The sequence below is a fragment of the Copidosoma floridanum genome, unplaced genomic scaffold (genome assembly GCF_036245765.1).
Source record: "Copidosoma floridanum isolate Cflo_tuat_1 unplaced genomic scaffold, Cflo_Japanese_pri ptg000026l, whole genome shotgun sequence".
Classification (NCBI taxonomy): Eukaryota; Metazoa; Arthropoda; class Insecta; order Hymenoptera; family Encyrtidae; genus Copidosoma; species Copidosoma floridanum.
The window spans coordinates 5,790,031-5,811,339 of record NW_028321903.1 but is presented as its reverse complement, the minus strand read 5'-3'; the positions used below and the strand labels follow the sequence as shown (position 1 = coordinate 5,811,339).

The 21,309-nt window shown below is 35.9% G+C and overlaps 2 protein-coding genes across 2 annotated transcripts in view; both read left to right on the top strand.

The window, feature by feature from the left end:
- Positions 1-21,309, top strand: part of LOC106641881 (uncharacterized) — an 84,785-nt gene that overhangs the window by 26,111 nt on the left and 37,365 nt on the right. The gene's annotated exons all lie outside the window — the stretch shown is intronic.
- LOC149373838 (uncharacterized) lies at positions 14,864-15,564 on the top strand. Its single transcript, XM_089595665.1, has 2 exons — positions 14,864-15,448; positions 15,523-15,564. Exons 1-2 carry the CDS (start codon positions 14,864-14,866, stop codon positions 15,562-15,564), a joined length of 627 nt encoding a protein of 208 aa, XP_089451791.1.

Genomic DNA, 21,309 nt, shown 5'->3' with positions numbered 1-21,309 from the left:
TGACCTGATAATCTGAAGCACTAACTGGCCTCTCTATTAAATAATAATTTATCTATTATCAACACAAGCGCCTATAACCCGATGACCCGGAAAGCTTACTGACTGCACTACTAAATATTATTTATTAACACAAGCGGCTATCACTTGATGACCTGGGGTTCTAACTGGCCCCTCTGTAAATAATAAAATATTTATTAATAGCTCAAGCGCCTATCACTCAATAACCTGGGACTCTAGCTGGCCTCTCTCTCAAATAACAAACTATTAATCATTAACACAAACGCCTATCACCCGATGTTCTGGGGCGCGTACTGGTCACTTTATTAAATTCAAAAGTATTATTTAATAGCACAAGCAAGTAGTAAGGGTACTATTTTTCCAGACACTCTCATAGATATATGTTATACGGCTGGCGGCGAGAGCGGGGGCGTGGCCGGGGTCCTATTTTGGCAGGCCACGTGATCCTGCGTGGGTAGCCAGTATGCGCGGAAGAGGGCGCGCGGTGGCCTTACGTAATTTAAATATTATTACCGACGCTGCCTGGTCGGTAACTTTTTTTTTTTTTTTTTTTTTTAAATTTTTTTTTTTTTTTAATTTTTTTTTTCATTTTCTTATTTTTTTTTTTGGAGAGGAAAAATTAAGGCGTCCAAGTTCCAACTGTGCTGTTTGGTAAGCGTGACAGAATTTGAAAATTGCAAAATTCTTGACCGCTTTTTGTAAGGGTTAGTATAAGGAGCGGGTGGTGGGTGGGGTTTTTTAAATAAATTAAAAAATATATTTCATACATATATTATATTACAATGATACAACATTATTAATCCTATTTAATTTAATATTTATGTCATTTAAAAAAATCTCTAGACAATAAGTTATTAACTCTAAAAATACCACGTCGAAATTATTTTCTAAAAAGAAATTATCGACCGTAGAATAAAGATTTCCTTTGACATTTTTTCGTAAATATGAAAAATGTTTCTTCATGAGCTTTTCAAAATTTGATACAGTGGTTTTATTCGTTTTAGTCATACTTTCTAATAAAACAATTAACTCGTTCACTATAAATTCCTTACACTTAGTAACTAACGTTGCTACACTTTCGATTTGGCGAAGTCTTTCATCCACACATGTGACAGATTGAGCGAGTCCTAAAAATGTACAGTGCTGCATAACAATAGTTGAATCGCACTTTTTTTTTTCCTATCAGCATCTTCTCCGTCACTGAATTCATTTTTATCAAAAATAACTGATTCCTTTCCGTAAGATGATGTGAATACCAACTTGATATTCCCTATTTGTATGCGATCCATCTGACGGGTGTTTTTATCAGTAAAGTAATCATTTATAAAAGCAAAATGATCTTTAAGTTCGCTCCATACATATGCATTTATAATTACACCTCCTGTAAACTGACATTTTGAAAACTGCAACAAGGGCTCGAAACACTGACGATGTGTATTATAGTGAAGCCCAACGACGATTTTTTTCGTAACCGTCTTGTTGAGTAGATACGAATGCAGTAATACCTTTGCAGTTGATATGATAGCGCTTTCACTGTCTCTTGTATTTTCATCAAAATTTATGAAATCGGATCCTGGCTTATCACTATCACGCGTTAAAAAATATTTTTGTTTCTGTTTGAATAGATCCATTTTATAGATCGATGTTACGCAGTAAAATTTGAATCACTCGTGTTGTTTTACTTCACTTAAAAATTTAAAGAAATACACGTTTGCGAACAGGGTGAACGTTACCTATGCAACCGTCGTTATCGATACCGTGAAGATGACTGACAGTCTAATAGAAAAGTGATACTTTAATGCTAAAAATTTTTATTTCTGCTGCACTCTCCCTCTCAAATTTTTTGTCGATACATGATTCATAAGGATGTCCTATAGATAGTACACCATTTATGTTCATTACGTACACTGCTACGGAAAAACCTGCTAAAACATGCTTGAACGCGAGCTCAAACCTATATTTTGTCTTTCTTCTAGTCATTTGAGAAGTATTCGCGAACAAATGTAGGGTTTTTCCTCACTCTTTTTCAAAATATAAAAGAGAGGAAGTGACGACGGTGAAAAATATGCAATTGTCCCTCAGTTGCAACATATTTATTGTCCCTCAGCTGCAATAATTTTAATCTTTTTCAAAACATGAAGAACTATAAGAAACAGCGGTAAAAGTGCGCGATTGTCCCCCCGGTAGTAATATTTGACGTCATACCTGTAGAGTTTCCCAGGCTATGACTTGAGTGATGGACCTATCTGACTGTGTATACCTTTTACTTTTATCATAATCTCGCCAAAATTTCCACCAAAGGGGGGAAAGTAAAGAAGTAGCTAAGGAAGAGAAGAAAACGTAAAAGAAAATCAGTCCTTATCCGACACTCTTAGCCGAATCACATCTTGCTGATACGTTACAATAACTTTCCGAGTTACAATTCGTTCGAGGTCTTCCTCAATTTACTTGAAAGTTAAATACAGTGTATTTCTTGCATTTATTTAAACTTGTTTAAATTTTTGTAACAGTGTGTTTTTACTGTGGCGTTGCTTTAGTTTTTTTGGTTAGCTACAGAAATTTTTCTTAGTTTTTTTGCGTTGATAAAAAAGTAAAAAAAAAAAATAAAAAAAAATGGAAGCATCTATGGTCAGTGCTTTATTCGAGGTTGTCCGTTCGTGTGTGCGATACGCGACCATCGTGTCGGAAGATGCGCGTAAGGTGTACACCGACAAGTGGTTTAGTAACGTGCTACCTACATACTCCGTTAACGAATTAATAGGAGTATTACAGGAGCTTTTTACCATTTACCTGGCGGGGGTGCACCTGGTTGCGTTGTACCCTCTGTATCTAATTTGCAGTCCCATAGCCATCCAAGCGGTGGTAGAGTGTCTACCGTCTAACGCTAGGAACAGCGGGATGTTGAAGGAAATGTATAAGGCGTACGATAAACTTGGTAAGTAATGTATTGTATTGTATTTTTTCAAAGTTTTTTATACTTACAAATTTTGCATGATCAGTAAAATTAAATGAAATCCTGTTTTAGTTGCCAACATATGTTTTGAAGATTCCAAAAATCTTTCAAACGTTGGTGGTGCACTTAAGAGAAAGCAGGAGGACCCTTTGGATGATGGTATGCCTGGACCGTCAGGGGCGGGCCTCTCTTACAAGAAGATAAAAATATCTTCAGGTAAATTAAAATCTTTACGTACACGTCTTTTTTCTATCATCCATTTTAACCTTCAAAATTATATTCATTTCAAAATATTACGTAGAGAGCGAAACGGACCGCCAACAGGAGGAGGTATCCGAACCGATGCCCGGTCCGTCGGGATTAACTATGATGCGTTACACCCCTGCAGGTAACTAATAAATTTAATATTCGAGTTTCTCAAACACAATGTATAACATTTTAATTATAATTGTAACATATTTTTATTTTACAGATAGAGTTGATGGGATTGATAGTGCTTATATCGAACAACAGCAGGAGCAACCCCCTTATCATCAACATGGAAGAGGTGTTGCAAGCGTCGCCGTGCAAACAGAGGATGAACCGGACACGTCAATAGGTACAAAATATATTACTTTGGAAAGCGATAAAAAAAAATTTGTAAAATCTTTTAAAACCACTTGTCGTGCGATAAAATTTAAAATTACCAACCCTTCCGATGCAGCGAATACTTTAGATTGGATCAAGAACGCTTTTCAAGAACTTATAACTGTTATTAAAAAAAATTACTCTAGTAATTATCTTGTAGGGATAGATTTGCACTCAGACGCGTTGACTGAGGGATCAGCGGGTATCTATTACAAACTTATTGATCAAATAAATTTTCAAGACATCTGGGGTCTATGCGAAAAAATTGAACAAAGCAAACAAATAATCGACATCGCGAAAACTTCAGTAGTTGAGGTTACATACGTCAAACTCCCTCAAGGGTGGGGTGCACAGGAAGATATTATAAATAGTTTGAGTAAAAAAGGCGTCTTAGTGATAAATAATAGAGATAATCTATGTTTAGCTAGGGCTCTTGTATGTGGTATGGTTTTGACTGCGAAAAATTGTTCGTCAGATTGGTCCCAACAATGGAAAAAAATTAAAACCGAAAATGAACAAAAGTCAGAAGCTATTAAATTAATGCAAGAGTGTGACATTGAAATAAATAACGAACAAGGGTATGGATATGTAGAGTTTTCGAAATTTCAGCGATATTTTGAACAACATAATATATGTATTCGAATATTTGAATATGAGTCTTTTGGTGATGACACAGCTCTTATATACGATGGTGCTAATGACGGAGCAGTATATTGCACATCATTTATAAACATCATGTATTATGAGGACATAGGGCATTATAATTTAATTAAAAATTTATTAACCGTAAGATCAATGTATTTTTGTGCAACATGCAATAAAAATTACAAGCGTGTGGGTGAGCATGTTTGTAAATCGGTTTGCCCTGCATGCAATGGGTCGCCAAATTGTAATAACACCTACAATACGTTAAAAAAATCTTGCACTGATTGTAGGAGGAAATTTTACGGAGATCAATGTTATAATAATCATAAGATAAAAGGGTCATTTGCGCGTACAAAAAATCACAAAAGAGCGACAAGAAGCATATGCGATGTAGTTAAAATTTGTAATTCATGTGACAAGCTCATAAACTTAGCTAAAGGTAAGCATGAATGCGGAAAAAAATATTGCAAAGAGTGTAAAAGCGTTCATAAGTTTAACACGCTTTGTAGTATGCAACCTATTACGTTAAAGAATAACTTAAATGCTTAAAAAAAATTGTTTCATTTTTTACGACTTTGAAACGCGACAAGATAGAGAATTACATGATACAGCCAACACGTGTGTACACATACCGATCCTTTGCATGCTGCAAGTACGATGCGATGCGTGTATAGACGAGATAGAAGAAAATCCCCACGCAAATTGTCCCTTCTGCGGTATTAAACAGATTATTTTCGAGGGTGAAGAGTGTCTAAAAAATTTTGTTGATTTTGCAGTAAGATTTGAAAGTAAAACTTTCGCTTCATTTATCTGTATAGCTCATAACTCTAAGGCTTTTGATGGTCAATTTATATTAAAATATATTGTAGATAATAAAAAAGGTACTCCCGAGATTATTCTTAATGGGCGTAATATTATTCTTATGTCGTTAGGAAAAACTAAGTTTATAGATAGTTTAAATTACTTACCCATGAAATTGGCTGATTTACCCAAAACGTTTAGTCTTGCAGGAAATATAAAAAAAGGGTATTTTCCACATTTATTCGTTACGAGCGATAAAAATTATAAAGGTCCTTATCCAGATTCTTGCTCCTACGCGCCAGATTCTATGAACACCAGCGATCGCGCAAAGTTTTTAGAATGGTACCATAAAGTAACTTCAGACGTAAACGCGCAGTTTGACTTTAAAAAAGAACTTGTTGAGTATTGTGTGCAAGATGTTAAAATATTACGTGAAGCTTGCACGGCTTTTCGAAAAATTTTTATACAAGTCGGGAAAGTAGACCCCTTTGTTGAAAGCGTGACAATAGCAAGTGCGTGTTCCGTACTATACAGAAAAAACTTTTTAAAAAAAGATACAATTGGGATTATTCCAGCAACGCGAGAATATCGTTTAATAGAAGGTCTTCTCGTTGATGGTTATTTAAAACCTCAAGTAGAAACAATGAATCCGAAAGGAACCGTGTTTCAGTTTCATGGGTGTTATTTTCATGGTTGTATTCGCTGTTTTCCTAACGATCGATATCAAAAATTGAACAATAACGAAACTTTCACCGAACATTATGAAAATACTATGAAAACAAGTTTTAAAATAAAAGAATACGGTTACGAAGTGATTGAGATGTGGGAGCATGATTTTGACAAATTTATAAAAAATAATAACGAGTATTTAGACTATATAAAAAATCACCCAATTGCGGAAATCTGCACTATAAACCTTCGAGATGCTTTTTACGGTGGTCGTACAGGGAATATTGTCACACATTATACGATTAAAAATAATGAAAGGATAAAATATTTGGACGTTTGCTCACTATACCCTTACATTTGTAAGACAGGCACGTTTCCACTTAAACATCCGAAAATTTATACCGGGAATGACTGTTTAGAATTATCAGGAAAAAACTTTGAAAATTTTCAAGAAAAAGTCGAAGGTTTAGTAAAATGCACAATTTTACCGCCGCGAAATTTATTTCACCCTATACTTCCAACAAAAATGAATAGTCGTTTACTTTTTGGATTGTGTCGCACGTGTATGGTAACATCCTCTCAGGAAGAATGTAAACACGATTCAGTGTCAGATAGGGCTTTATCCGGTACATGGGTATCCGTCGAAATAAAGAAAGCTCTAGAACTAGGGTATAAATTATTAAAAATTAATGTCATTTGGCAATATGAAGTTGCTAAATATGATTAGACTTTTCAAAGTGGTGGTTTATTTACAGAGTATATAGACACTTTTTTAAAAATTAAGCAAGAAGCAAGTGGGTGGCCCAGTACGGTTAAGACGGAAGAAGATAAATTAGAATATATCAATAATTATGAACATAAAAAAGGTATTAAATTAGACATCTGTAACATTAAAAAAAATTCGGGTCTGCGTTCTGTAGCAAAATTATGTTTAAATTCGTTTTGGGGGAAATTCGGTCAAAGGGGAAATTTACCTCAAACTAGTATAGTTAATGATTATAAAGAGTTACTAAAGATATTATGCGATAGTGAGAAGTATGTGGAAAATTGTCTACCGGCGAATGATAGTGTTATGTATGTAACGTGGCGATATAAAGAGGAAGTGGCGCTTTCCTCTCCATGTACAAACGTTGCTGTAGCTGAATATACGACAGCTCAAGCACGTTTAAGACTTTACTCATACTTGGAAAAACTTGATAGAAGAGTTTTGTATTATGATACAAACTCAGTAATATTTACAAGTAATAATGAAAATGTCAGTGAATATCAACCACCTACCGGTTCGTTATTAGGACAGTTAACAGATGAACTAGAGGTGTATGGTGAGGGATCGTATATAGAGACCTTTGTTTCAGGAGGTCCTAAATTTTATGCGTACCGTGTGCGTACAGCTGCCGGGGGGTTTCATGATGTATGCAAAGTCAAGGGTATTAAATTAAATTACGAAAATTCATTAAAAATAAATTTCAATTCTATTGTAACTATGGTTGATCGATGGAATGAAAATAATGTCGAATCAGATAACACAATAAAAATTAAAAATACGATGATTAGAAAGTCCAACATACGTGAAGTGGTAACGCGTAGTGAAGAAAAAACATGCGCGATAGTTTTAAAAAAGCGGTGGTTTATTTCGGAAACCTTATCGTATCCTTTTGGTTATCAGAAAAAATAAAATTAAATGAATAAATTATTTTTGTTATAGATACAGTACGCGCAATCAAAAAAGTCTGTGCTGACGGAAATTGTGATTGCCATCGGTACTGTTGTCGTGTGCCAACGTGCTAGTATTATCCACCCTATAAATCCTCTTTAAAAGGATGAGCATGGCACTCCCTTTTACATACGCTTGTTAAACTCAAAGCAGATGGAGAAGTTAAAGCGTATCACGCAATGTACGAAAATCTATTGAAGCTTGATTTTATTGAGATGACCTTTGAATATGTAAGAGTGTTGGGGTATTTTAACGAGTCAAGCGTCATATGGAGGCTTCAAAAACCCGTTGAAAATTTGGAACCCAACGATCAGTTAAATACTGTACAGTACAATAGACTATTAGATGCGCATATTTTTTTAAATATTAGAACAGCAGAACTCTTACATCTAATCGATACAAATCGAATTATAAGAATTTATTTTCATAAAGTTAGACGTTTGGATGAAGAGCAACGTGATGACGGTGTGATTTATAAATGTTGCAACGGTCACTTGATAAAAAGAACATATTATAACCGATGGATTGACGTAGTTAAACATAGACGTAGACTAAGATTATTGGAAAATGAATTTTAAAAAATTGTTTCTATGTACACGAAAATTACTTGATTAAACTAATTTGATACTTTGATTTGTTTGTTATAGATCTCATGCGCACTATTCAAACATACTGCTCTTCATCGAAATGTTCATGTTTTGAAAATGTTTGCAAATTTTCTGAATGTATTAGTTTTCCAACTTTTCGCCAGACGTTGCAAGGTTTATCGTGGCACTCATTATTCCATACGTTGATAGAATTAAAAAATAAAAAGCAGATATCCGCTTATAGACAATTGTATCAAAAAATGTACATCATGAAAACAGTTTCGGATATCATTTTTCATGTAAAATTTATAGGCTATTTTCAAACATCGAGTATTATAAATTGTCATGGCTCTACAAAATATAACGACAATATTCAAGAATTTGAGAACATTAAAATTACCGAAATTTTATTTATAATAAATACAAATAAAATAACAGATATTTATGTAATAGCAATACAAGATGACAATTGTCAAAATGAATGGTGTGCGTCTGTTGGTATGCACTTGTAAAACACAAATACAAAATATATTGTAATAATGATTTTTTTAAAATTTTTAATAAATAGAGTTCTTCCCAACATGAATGTGAAACTTTTTTTATTTTTCCCTAATCATATATTTTCTTATAAAATTTTGATATTCAATATATATTATACACTAACGCTGTGGAAGAAAAATGATGATGATGGTTATAGTTGCGAAAGGTGAGTCACTTGCTTCTTTCATCTCTTTTACTCATCTCTTTTACTCATAGCATGATCATTTTTATGATATTTTTCAAAGGGGCTTGTTAAGATAAAGGAGAGAGAGAGCGAGATAGAGAAAAAAAAAAGATGTCGCTATATTCTGTAAAAAATATATTATAAGAGCATGTTATAATATGTTTTTTACTCAGTATTTCATGATGTCTGCAAGTAGTAAGAAGGAAAAGGGTACTATAGAAGAGAAGACCCCTCTACTTACCAGAAAGAACGAGGAGAAAAAAAAGGAATCGTTATTTTTGTCGGTTAAAAAATTCACGTCCGATCGATTCTCCAGCAACCAAAAATCTTGTCCAGAGAATGAATATTATAAGAGAGTGTAGTAGTTCACCATCATGGATTTGGTTGTAGATATACAAGGTTTTTAGGACTCTGACGGGCGTTTTATACCAAAAGAAGTTGCCGCGGTATCGATACAATCAAATGTCATCGGTCATTGGTTAATTAAACCACCCCGCCCATTCAACGATTTACCTTACGATGTAAAAAAGTATAATAATTACCGCCCGCTAGAAGTTCACGGTATAGAGTGGTTTGACGGAGATACAACAATAAATTATTCAAAATATGGTCTTATTACGCTTACTAAAAATTTCAAGAGAATTTACATGTATGGTAACAATGGAGCTGAGTTTATAAGTTCAATACTAGCACGTGAGGTTCACGACTTATCGCAAATTCATACCTCATTCAAAATGTATGAAAATAAAAAAATTGGTTTACCAATTTGTCTAACGCATGCGCAAAAACATTTCAAAGACAAGCAGTCATTTTGTGCATTGTATAGAGCGTGCATGTTAAAAGAATGGATTATCAAGACTGAATCTCTAAAAAAAGCATCAGCGTTGGATAGTGATGCATATTATAACGCCTACCAGAAGCTTAAACGTCAAAGATCGCTACGACCATCTCCTGGATGTCCTGACCTCGTGGATTGCGTCGGTGATAATGAAAAATGAAACAATTATTTGTTACTGTACGTTTTTGAAAAAAGCTATGGCAAAATAAAATCGTCAAACTAATATTTTGGCTTTTTTTAGAGTGGTACCCCAACCGAAATTTTATTTTAAAAAATCCCATACTTATAAATATTAGGTGTAATAAAATATATAAATAAAAAAAAAATAAAAAAATAATATGCAAGTCCTGAAGAGATCAAATTGAATCAACGGTTTCATGTCGATGAAACCATTAACCAACTGAGCTATTCAGGACTTGCATCTTCCAAAATCAAAATAAGGTACTACAACTACTTTGTAAGTAATAAAAGTATACGAGTCGTTCATTTGCGTAGTTAGATACCAATGCAGGTAATATTTTTCCTGTACATGCTCCTTCCATCTACCCAAGGGAGTAGTTGAGAGAAGAAGAGAGTAGTGTCTGATGTGTACGTAGAGACAAATCAGCTGACGCTCACACATCGAACCAAACCATTCGTAAGATGCATATATATATATATATATATATATATATATATATATATATATGAATATACATATATACGCTTAAGTATTAGCTACAAAATCGTACTGTTGCACCCACCACAAAGTAGGTATGCTTTTCGGTAAAGTATTTAACGTACTAGCTTTTCAAAATATAATTAGTATAAAAAATATTGTCATAATGGATACCCGTTGGCAACATCCGTGGACAAACATGATTTGCGGTCCAACTGGTTGTGGAAAAACAGTTTTTGTTAAAAGATTTCTAAATAATATAGAACAAATGGCAAGCGTTACATTTGACCGTATATTATTTTATTATGCAGAGTGGCAGGATGGCTATAAAAGTGAGAATTTTTTGAAAAACGGACGACAAATTGAATTTCACGAGGGGTTGCCAAAACCTTCTGATTATTCAAACGATCCTCATCTTAAAAAACTTTTAATCATCGACGATCTGATGCGCGAATCGTCGAATCATGTTGTGGTAGATCTTTTTACAAAAGGGAGTCACCATAAAAATATTAGTGTAATGTTTATAACGCAAAATATTTTTTACAAGTCAACTCATTCGCGAGACAAAAGTCTGAACGCATCGTATATTGTCGTATTTAAAAATCCTCGCGATCGCGCGCAGATACAACATTTAGCGAGACAGATGTATCCTGAAAATCCGAAATTTGTGCAAGAGGCCTATCAAGATGCAACGGTTAAAGGTCATGGTTACCTTATGATTGATTCCAAACAGGAAACTTTTGATGAGTTAAGATTTCGTGCGTGTACATTCCCCGACGACGAGTATCAATATGTTTACCTGCCAAAATATGCAACGAGTGCTTTCGCGCATTTGGGTTAAATTAACAGATAAAATAGTTTGTAGTAACGCATAGCTCTCAGTTTTCTTTTGACAATGAAGCCATCAACACCGAAAAACGGACGTTTCAAACAACCCCCTCGTCGTGTAGACGAGGCTCGTGAAGCTCCTTTTGGAAGAAAGTACATTGCAATATTAGAAGCTCTCGCTTATCTCAATAGAGAACAGAGAGTTGCATTATTAAAAAAAGGAGACAAAAAATTAATCGACTGCTTGTGCAAGTGTGTTTTAAACATTCTCAAAGGTGTTGTTTCTCTGAAAAACAGTCAAAAAAAAAATTTTAAAAAGTTTAAAAGTGTTTTAAGACAATTGATTGCGAAAAGTCAAGGTAAAAATTCGTGGAAAAAAAGAGGAAAATTATAGTTCAAAAAGGTAACGGTTTTTTACCGTTAATATTACAACCTATTCTAAGTGAAATATTATCAAGAATATTGTAATAATAATAAAATGGAAAGAGGGAAAAAAATGATTTTACTGTCTAAAGACCAACTCGAAAGAATAAAAAGAGAAAACACTACCGTAGGAGGAAGCTCCGGTCCTTCTACTCCTACACCCGCAAATAATTTTTTCACACATTCTATTTCACAAACCACACAGACAGCCGGAGATAACTTGAGTCGATTAGACGACTCGATGAAAAAAATTCTAGATTCAAATTCGTATAGCAATGAATACGATAAATTGAAGGAATACTTGAGAGTTTTACACAAGTATTTATACTTTATCGATGAAAAGCGTGAGCCAATGCAGATTGCTGAAAACGAAGTTAAGAATATCACTACTAATACAGATGATTATGGAATGAGCGAAGAAAAGATTGTTAGTACTGTACCTAAAGTGTATCAACAAAAATCTATGCTGCTTTTAAAACATTTAAGAGGATACAAAAACAATTTTAAGTGGGATAGTACAGGTACAGTAATTTATAAAGGTAAAAAAATTGATGGGTCAAATATTATCGATTTAATTAATGATGCTGCAAGGCGAAGGAAAAATGTTAAATCGGTGGGGAGAAACATTTTTGCTAAAGTACTTCGGGAGATAAACACTCCTCAAGAACTCGTGGGAAATACAGACCTCTTGAAAATCGTAGATCGCGACAGTTCAAGCTTGCTGTTGGATGGGACCAGTAATATAAAGTCGCTTGGAGAAGACGAAGAAACGTTTGAACACGAGACTTTTTCATCACCTTTGGAAAAAACTGTACACGATTCATCTACCCCAAAGCAAGCGGTGTTAAAAGCTGGTTACGATATTAATAAATAATGAATGTGCTAGAGAAACAATATTTTACCCCTAACCATGAAGCAGCATTTTCTGGGGTCCGCAATTTAATAAGAGTAAATAAAAACAAAATCTCCCCGAGAAAATCAAAGAGTGGCTGCAAAAACATGATGCTTATACTTCACATAAATCTATTCGGCGAAAGTTTCCACGGTTGTTTTACGATGTTAATGCTAGAGATGAATTGTGGGAAGCAGATCTCATTCAACTGACGTCATTAAAAAACTACAACGACGGAGTGTCTTTTATTTTAATTGTAATTGATGTATTAAGCAAATTTGTATGGGTGCAACCTTTAAAACATAAAAGTTGCCGTAATGTAACAGCAGGTTTTAAAAAAATTCTTGAAAATAGTCAATCTCGCTCGCCCTTTATGTTACAAACGGATCGAGGGACTGAATTTTTAGGCAGTGAATTTCAACGCTTTTTAAAAGACAATGCTATGAAATTTCGAGTTGCCAAAAACCCTGATGTTAAAGCGGCCGTAGTAGAGCGCGTCATTCGAACGTTTAAAGAGCGTATGTACAGATATTTTACATACAAAAACACATACCGTTACGTAGACGTTTTACAAGATTTAATTAGTGGTTACAATAATACCCCCCACTCTACAACAAAGTTAGCGCCAAGCAGTGTAACAATATATAACGCACATATAGCACGACAAAATTTAGTCAATTCGAGACAACCTCGAACAAAACAACGGCACAGTCAAAGTAAATATAATTATAAAGTAGGTGATTATGTACGCATAAGCCGTGATAAAAATGTGTTTGAGAAAGGTGCAGTAAAAACATGGAGTGAAGAGATATTTAAAATTACTCGAATTTTGAAAAGACAAAATTTACATGTATATGAGCTCAGTGATTTAGATGATGAAAAAATTGAAGGATTTTTTTACTCTCAAGAACTTAACCCTGTTCGCAAAGAACGTGTCTCGGAGCAAGACCATAAAATTGACAAGATCTTGAAAACAAGAGGAAAAGGGAAAAACAAACAAAACTTTGTTAGTTGGGCAGGATACCCTAAAAAATTTAACTCGTGGATAAATTCAAGCGATTTAAAAAACAATGCATCATAACGAGTTTACTGTAACTCTACCTAGCAATAGTAGTATGATATATTTTCCGAACAATACTACAACAAATTTTTCCACTCAGTTACCGAAAGAGATCGAGCTTAGTGGTAAATGGGAGGTAGGAATTTTTGAGATTCACGTACCGTACACTATTTTACATGTACGACGAGAAGAGGCAGTAATAAGCGATCCTGGTGAAGAAAAAAAGTGTTTTATTCAGCACGGCACCTACGACTCTGTACATAGTTTATGCGAGGAAATAAATAGAAAATGGTTGGAATACTATCATAAAGATAAGAAATGTCAGCAGCTAATTTATGATCATCGAGGCGGATTTGTATTTATTGGATTTCCAATAATAGGACCAGAACGTACAAGAACATGCGGAAAAACTCCGGCTGTATCAGCTGTAGTAAAACGCGTTATTGGGTTTGAGGAAGGACTAACAGAGATTGAGCGTGACCGTGCCGAAATAAGAGGGGATTACAGGCTATTGTTTCACGGTAAACAACCAGCAAGCTTATTAAGAGTGGTACCCGATCAACTTTTTATCTATTCTAATATATGTGAATCAAGTATAGTTGGTGATACATTTGCACCCCTGCTGAAAATAGTAAATTTAGCCGCTCAAGAAATTAATTTCGGAAGCACAATTGTCAAGAGATATACTCCACCAGCCTACGTACCCCTCCTCAATAATAGATTTCATACAATTGATATAGATATAAGAGATCAATTTGGTAAACCAATATCATTTGAGTTTGGGACACTGACCGTGGTGTTACATTTTAGGAAAGTTTTCTTTTAAGCGAATCGTTACAGAATGGTTTTTTACGAGGGGTATCACACACAGCACGGGGGCGGAAGAGGAGTCAAGCATGTGTTTGCGGGGTCATATAGACAGAGAGGACATGGATTAGGCTCTTTTTTCACTGGACTATTTCGGAGTGCTATGCCCTACATAGTCAGAGGTGCTCGTGCCGTTGGAAAAGAAGCTTTACGAGCGGGAGTGAATATAATTGACGATATAGGGGAAAGCAATATTCCATTTAAACACGCATTCAAGAATCGGATAAACGAATCTGGTAAAAATTTAAAACGTAAAGCTACAGAAAAAATTGTGAAGCTGATGGAAGGATCGGGACATAATGCTTTACCATATAAGAAAAGAGCACAGTCTCGGCGTAGAAGCGGTGGTGTAAACAACTCGTTAAACACTGCAGAAAAAAAGAAAAAAAGTCGTTCGAGAAAAGTCAAGCGAAAAATAGGTACGCGTAAGAAAAATAAAAATAAAAAATAGTAAGAAAAAAAAATCAGACAGAAAGGTAAAAAAAAGAGTTGTTCGCAAAACTAAGAGAAAGGCAGTAAAAAATAAAAAATCAAAACCAGTTGATATTTTTGGATAATCATGTCTTTCCTGCATAGTCACACAGACCCTTGCTTGAAGAGCGAATTGGATTTATTTTCCGTTCCTCTCACGCAGACGGCATTAGAAGCTAACCGATGGGTGCATTACAAACCTGTTTCATCGTTAAGCGACGAGAGTCCAATAGAGTTCGTTATCAGTTCTCAAAACGAGGATTACATCGACTTGGCCCATACGATGCTCAGAGTGAATGTCAAATTGACACCTTACGACAAGGATGGGGATGCGCTTGTAGCTCCAGTAAACAATTTTTTACACTCGATATTCAACCAAGTTGACGTATATTTTAATCAAAAACTCGTGACTCCCCCAAATAATGCTTACCCTTACAGAGCATACATTGAAACGCTTTTAAATTACGGCCCTGCAGCAAAATCATCGCATTTGTCAACAAATCTTTGGGAAACAGATGTCGCTGGTGAAATGGACGAATCACCCTACTCGACAAAAAATTCAGCTCTTACTAAACGTCAAGAATATTTAAAAGACGGAAAGACCATAGACTTAATGGGTCATTTACACTGCGACGTATTCAATCAGGATAAATTATTATTAAACGGCGTCGAAGTTCGTTTACGTCTAATACGCTCAAAAGATGCTTTTTGTCTCATGGATGCTTCAACGAAAAATTATTCTATCAGCATTACCGAGGCTACGCTTCTCGTTCGGCGAGTGAAAGTTAGCCCTACAGTTTTGATCGCACACGCGAAAACTTTGGCTATTACTACGGCAAAGTATCCAATTACGCGCGTCGAAGTCAAATCTTTTACCTTACATAGCGGTATAAGCGGTGACTGTTTGGATAACGTTATCCTTGGACAACTTCCGAAAAGAATCATTTTAGGTTTTGTTGACAACAAAGCCTTCAACGGGGATCGAAAGATGAATCCATTCAACTTTCAAAATTATTCTATAAATTTTTTGTCGTTATACGTTGATGGTGTACAAGTCCCTAGTAAACCGCTGCAACCGACTTTTACAGGTAACACACCTATGTACGTGGAAGCATACCATACTTTATTTTCGGGCACCGGGATCTACTACATGAACGAGGGAAACAGTATTCACAGAAAAAACTATCCCCATGGGTATTGCCTGTTTGCATTCGATCTTACACCTGATCTCTCATCACATTTTGCAGGTCATTGAAATTTAGTAAAAAATGGTACAGTACGAATAGAGGTGCGTTTCGAGACAGCTCTCACGAAAACTATAAATTGCATTTTGTATGCTGAATTTGACAACATATTGGAAATAGATTCAAATCGTCAAGTGGTTGTAGATTTCAACTCATAAGAATTCATACATCGGTTATTATGGACTCGTTGCAACTGCGTAGAGCTCTTTGCAATATACCTGCAGCGACGGTCGGCGTATTCCCCGCTGACCAGTTACCTTTTGTTTGGACGAGACCGTGCGCTCTCATAGTTAATACCGACGAAAGTTCCAAACCTGGCTCGCATTGGGTAGCTATATATGTTGATATTAAAGGTGATGGAGTGTACTTTGACAGCTATGGTCTTTCACCCTCGATGTTTCATCATATTGATAGACTCAAAAGAAACTGCATTACTTACCATTGGAATGTACAACAGCTTCAAAATATTAATTCTACCGTTTGCGGAAATTACTGTATCGATTTTTTATTTTTCATGTGTAACAACTATTCTTTAGGCATGTTTTGTTCATTTTTTTCAACAAATACTCTTATAAATGATAAAATAGCTGTAACTTTTTTAAATCGTATAACTAGACGTAGAAATTATGGAAATAATCGTATTGTAAGCAATACATGTACTCAAATTAGTAAATCTAAGTGCAACCATAGAAAAGTACATTATTAAAATTTATATGTAAGCTTAATTCGATAATGTAAGTTTTTTAAAAAATACATGTATATGATACATTTTAAGATGTTTTTTTTTTTTAAATCCGCCTAACCACCCACTCCTAATAATTGTTTTACGATGTACTTTGATGAAAATGAATAACTTAGAATTATATTTTTAATTTTTAAAATTTTCACACAAAATGTTATTGAGAAACGTAAGCATCAAGTAGACTTCCTTGACTTTAACCGATGTTCGACTTTAAGCCGATGCATTTTTCCAATCCCTGTAGACTCATGAGTAATAAATATTTGCTCGAAATGTATAAGTATTCCAAAGCTCTTAGATTTCTCTGACCCTACTTACTTTACACTATAGGTTTTAGTCTACTTTCAAAACTATCAGCCAGTGGTCGAACAATCGGTCAAAATGTTTTTCGATTTGGTGTTACTTTACTTTACGTTTGGTGCAAAAATCGTGTTCTATTGCCATGAGACAATAGATTATGCTATATATTCAATACACCATGATTTTAATTGGTTGTTGATTAATATAGCTAAATATTTCGAAGAAAAATTAAAGAAATATTTAGAGTTTAAAGACGTTCAAGATTATGGTCGCCGCCTGGAAATGTCGGATGAAGAGATCGAAAGGAAAACAAAGTGGAATAATTTTGTTTCCAAGTGGCTCCAGTTCAAGAAGATAAAGAGGTGTGATGTGAGCGTAAATTTTTCTTATGAAGATCGATATGGTGATTATCGATTTTGTAATAACTTAAGCTATGGATCGGAAGCAATATGCTCGAAACATAAGAACATAAGAAGATCACTATGTGCAGCATATCACCTCACAACAATAAAAGCTGTAGAAGCCAACGTACCTGCGGATCATATGGGTATGGTGACATTTTTTGAGCTGTTGCTACGTAAGCAATACGCTTATAAATTTAACTTAAAATCGGACGTAGGTCATCAAACATGGGAACTCGAATTGAAGAAACGGAGTCGCCACTTCCGTCTTCATGACGGATTTATTCAAGAAATTAATTGCGACGACAAGAAATGTAAAGAAAGGTGTCGTGAGATACAGGGACGATTTACCAAACCTCGTAAGCTCGTCATATATCGTAGAAATCGTCTTTTTTAAATGACATAAATATTAAATTAAATAGGATTAATAATATTGTAAAACATTTAAACATTCTGTTTATTTTTATATAATATATGTATGAAATATATTTTTTAATTTATTTAAAAAACCCCACCCACCACCCGCTCCTTACACTAACCCTTACGAAGAGCGGTCAAGAATTAGAACAAATTTTTGAATTTTGCAATTTTCAAATTCTGTCACGCTTACCAATCGGCACAGTTGGAACTTAGACGCCTTAATTTTTCCTCTCCAAAAAAAAAAAAAAAAATAAATAAAAAAAAAAAAAAAAAAAAAAAAAAAAAAAAAAAAAAAGTTACCGACCAGGCAGCGTCGGTAATAATATTCAAATTACGCGGGGCCACTGCGCGCCCTCTTCCGCGCATACTGGATACTCACGCAGGATCACGTGGCCTGCCAAAATAGGACCCCGGCCACGCCCCCGCTCTCGCCGCCAGCCGTATGACATACATCTATGAGAGTGTCTGGAAAAATAGTACCCTTACTACTCAAGCACCTACCATCCAACGACCCAAGGCGCTATCCGGCCTTTCGATTTAATAATAAAGTAATAATTATTAACACAAGCGCCTATCACCCGATGACCCGGGGCGCTAACTGGCTACACTACTATATCATAAAATATTATTTATTAACACAAGCGCCTATCACCCAATGACCAGGGGCACTATCTGGTTTTTCTATTAAATAATAAACTATCAAATATAAGTACAAGCGCCTATTACCCAATGTTCCGGGGTGCTTACTGGTCACTTTATTAAATAAAAAAGTATTTTTCAATAGCACGAGCGCCTATTATCTGATGACCCGAGGCACTAACTGGCCACTCTGTAAAATAATCAAATATTAATTAATAGCACAAGCGCCTGTTACCCGATAACCTAGGGCGCTAACTGGCTTTTCTATATAATAATAAAATATTAATTATTAACACAAACGCCTATTAACCGATGACTTGGGGTGCTCACTGGTAGCTTTATTAAACGATATCTATTAATGATTAATAACACAAGCGCCTGTCACCGAATGACCCAGGGTGCTTAATTGCCATTGTATAAATGAATAAAAGGTTATTTGATAACCCAAAGGCCTATCACCAAGTGACTTAGGGCTTTTGCTGATTGCTTTAGTAAACGATCTATATTATTAATTTATCGCAAAAGCGCCTGTCACCTGATGACCCAGGGCGCTTACTGGCCTTTTTATTAAATAATAAAATATTAATCAATAGCACAAGAACCTTTTACCTGATTACCGTTGTGCTAGTAATTAATAATATATATCGTTTAATATAGCGACCAGTAAGCGCACTAGGTCATTGGGTGATAGGCGCTTGTGTTAATAATTAATTCCTTATTATTTAATAGAGAGGCCAGTTAGCGCTTTGGGTCACTAGGTGATAGGCGTTTGTGTTAATAATTAATATCTTATTATTTAATAGAGTGGCCAATAAGCACCCCGGGTTATCGGGTGATAGGCGCTTGTGTTGTTAATATTACAATTTTCAATGTCCGCGTGTCTTTGGCAATGCCTCTTTACTGCTGTGCCTTGTGCTTGACGGAATCTTTTTACAGACCGTGTGGTTGTGGTGGCGCAACGGTAGAGTTGCAGTTCCGTCGATCTTCGAGGTTAAGCTGCATTCGGCGCGGTTAGTACTTGGATGAGTGACCGTTTGGTCACCATTCGAGTCTCGCCGTTTCGCCTGTGCTCTTGATCCTCGAAGGTCGATTAACTGTTTTTCTGACGCTTCGTCTACCAGATCATAGGTGTGACTGAGTTGGTCCAGATGTTTATGTATGTTTATGTATATAAACATCTGGTCATAACTCAGGTGCACCGTTGGCTAATTAAGACTATGCTTGGGTAAAAAAATGCCGTGTCTGAGCCTACGGGCGATGATGAATGAAAAAAGTTTCTCTAGACCGTATAGCTATATATACGGTGCGCGCGCTGGCTCAGTCGGCTAGGTCGTGGGTCGTGGATTGGCACGCGGGAGACCGTGGTTTGATTCCCGTCCAGTGCGACTTTCTTCGGGCATTTACCTCTGTGATTTTTACATGGGCTTTTTCATAACGCAATGCTGCTGGAGGAGTGTTTTAGGCGACCTCTTCGCAGCAAAATTGCCTAATTTCTCCTACCCCTCTCCCAGTAATGGGAGGCCTCCCCATTCCTTTTTCCTCCCTCTCCAAAGTGCTAAGTGCCTTCAGTAGTGACCTTTATAGGAGCCGGACGTAAAGCAGTATAATTTAAAAAAAAAAAGCTGTATATACGATCTAGGGAGAAAGTTTCGATATTGAATCCGCCTAACCCATTGCTGGCACTGGCAATGATCTCTCTACTTATCTTTATCTCTGCCTGAACGCGCGTTCTTGCTCCGAACGCTCTTACTGCTCCACACGTGCTCATGGTCCAGGTAACCCAAACAATCCGTAGTAGCGTCCAATGTACTTGTCATCTAGTGCAAGTAAAGTATCTACAGATAAGAGGTTAATATAATTCATAGTTGGCTTTCTTACGGCTCCGTTGGGTTGCCTGGGGCCGTACCATAAAACTTTTTTTTGTTATAACATAGGCCGATGTACAGAAAAATAGTTATATGGTACGGACCCTGATCATAGCATGTGTGGAGCAGTTGGAGCGCTCGGAGTGCTCGGAGCAAGAACGCGTGTTCGGAGCACTTCGAGCGCTCCGAGCGCTCGGAACCTCTTAATCGAACAAATCTATTATGGGTGTAATCCGCAATCGCTGCCAGCAGTTACATGTGTACGACGTGACAACGTTGCGTCGTTGGGGGCGCTACTGTCGATTTACTGGCGATGTTACCCGCAATCTCACCAGCAGTAAAGCAGACGACGTCGGTCTACTATAGCTCTTTTTCGTGACATTTTCTGATTGTAAACAAAGCAAAGCAGACGATAGAATGTCGAAAAATGTCACGAAAAAGAGCAAGTAGACCGACGTCGTCTGCTTTACTGCTGGTGAGATTGCGGATCACATCACCAGTAAATCGACAGTAGTGCCCCCAACCACGCAACGTTGTCACGTCGTACATATGTAACTGCTGGCGGCGATTGCGGATTACATCCTATATCTCTTCGGGATCACAATTCACAAATCACAACACAACACAACCATAGATAGAGACAACATAATGGAGGAAGCGAACGCTACTATACTACCACTATATATACTGTCAAGCAGCAGCCAATCAATGCAGAGAGCAGAGAGAGATGCAAGACCAAATCAGTCGTCTTCCTCTGTCTACTGACCGACCTGACCGTATACGCTTCTACTTACGGAAGAATATGCAGTTCGCTTCCTCTATTATATTATCTCTATGACAACATACCATTCTAAAATAGAAGTGATACGTTCGGAATCGAAATTGAATAATAAATACTTCTCAACTCTTAAATTGCATTGTACAAC

What these genes read in the sequence shown, in the direction of transcription:
- LOC149373838 (XM_089595665.1), top strand. Translation starts at nt 14,864, where the DNA reads ATGTCTTTCCTGCATAGTCACACAGACCCTTGCTTGAAGAGCGAATTG. An exon ending in TATTATTAAACGGCGTCGAA is followed by an intron (nt 15,449 to 15,522) that starts GTTCGTTTACGT and finishes TTATTCTATCAG; the next exon opens with CATTACCGAGGCTACGCTTC.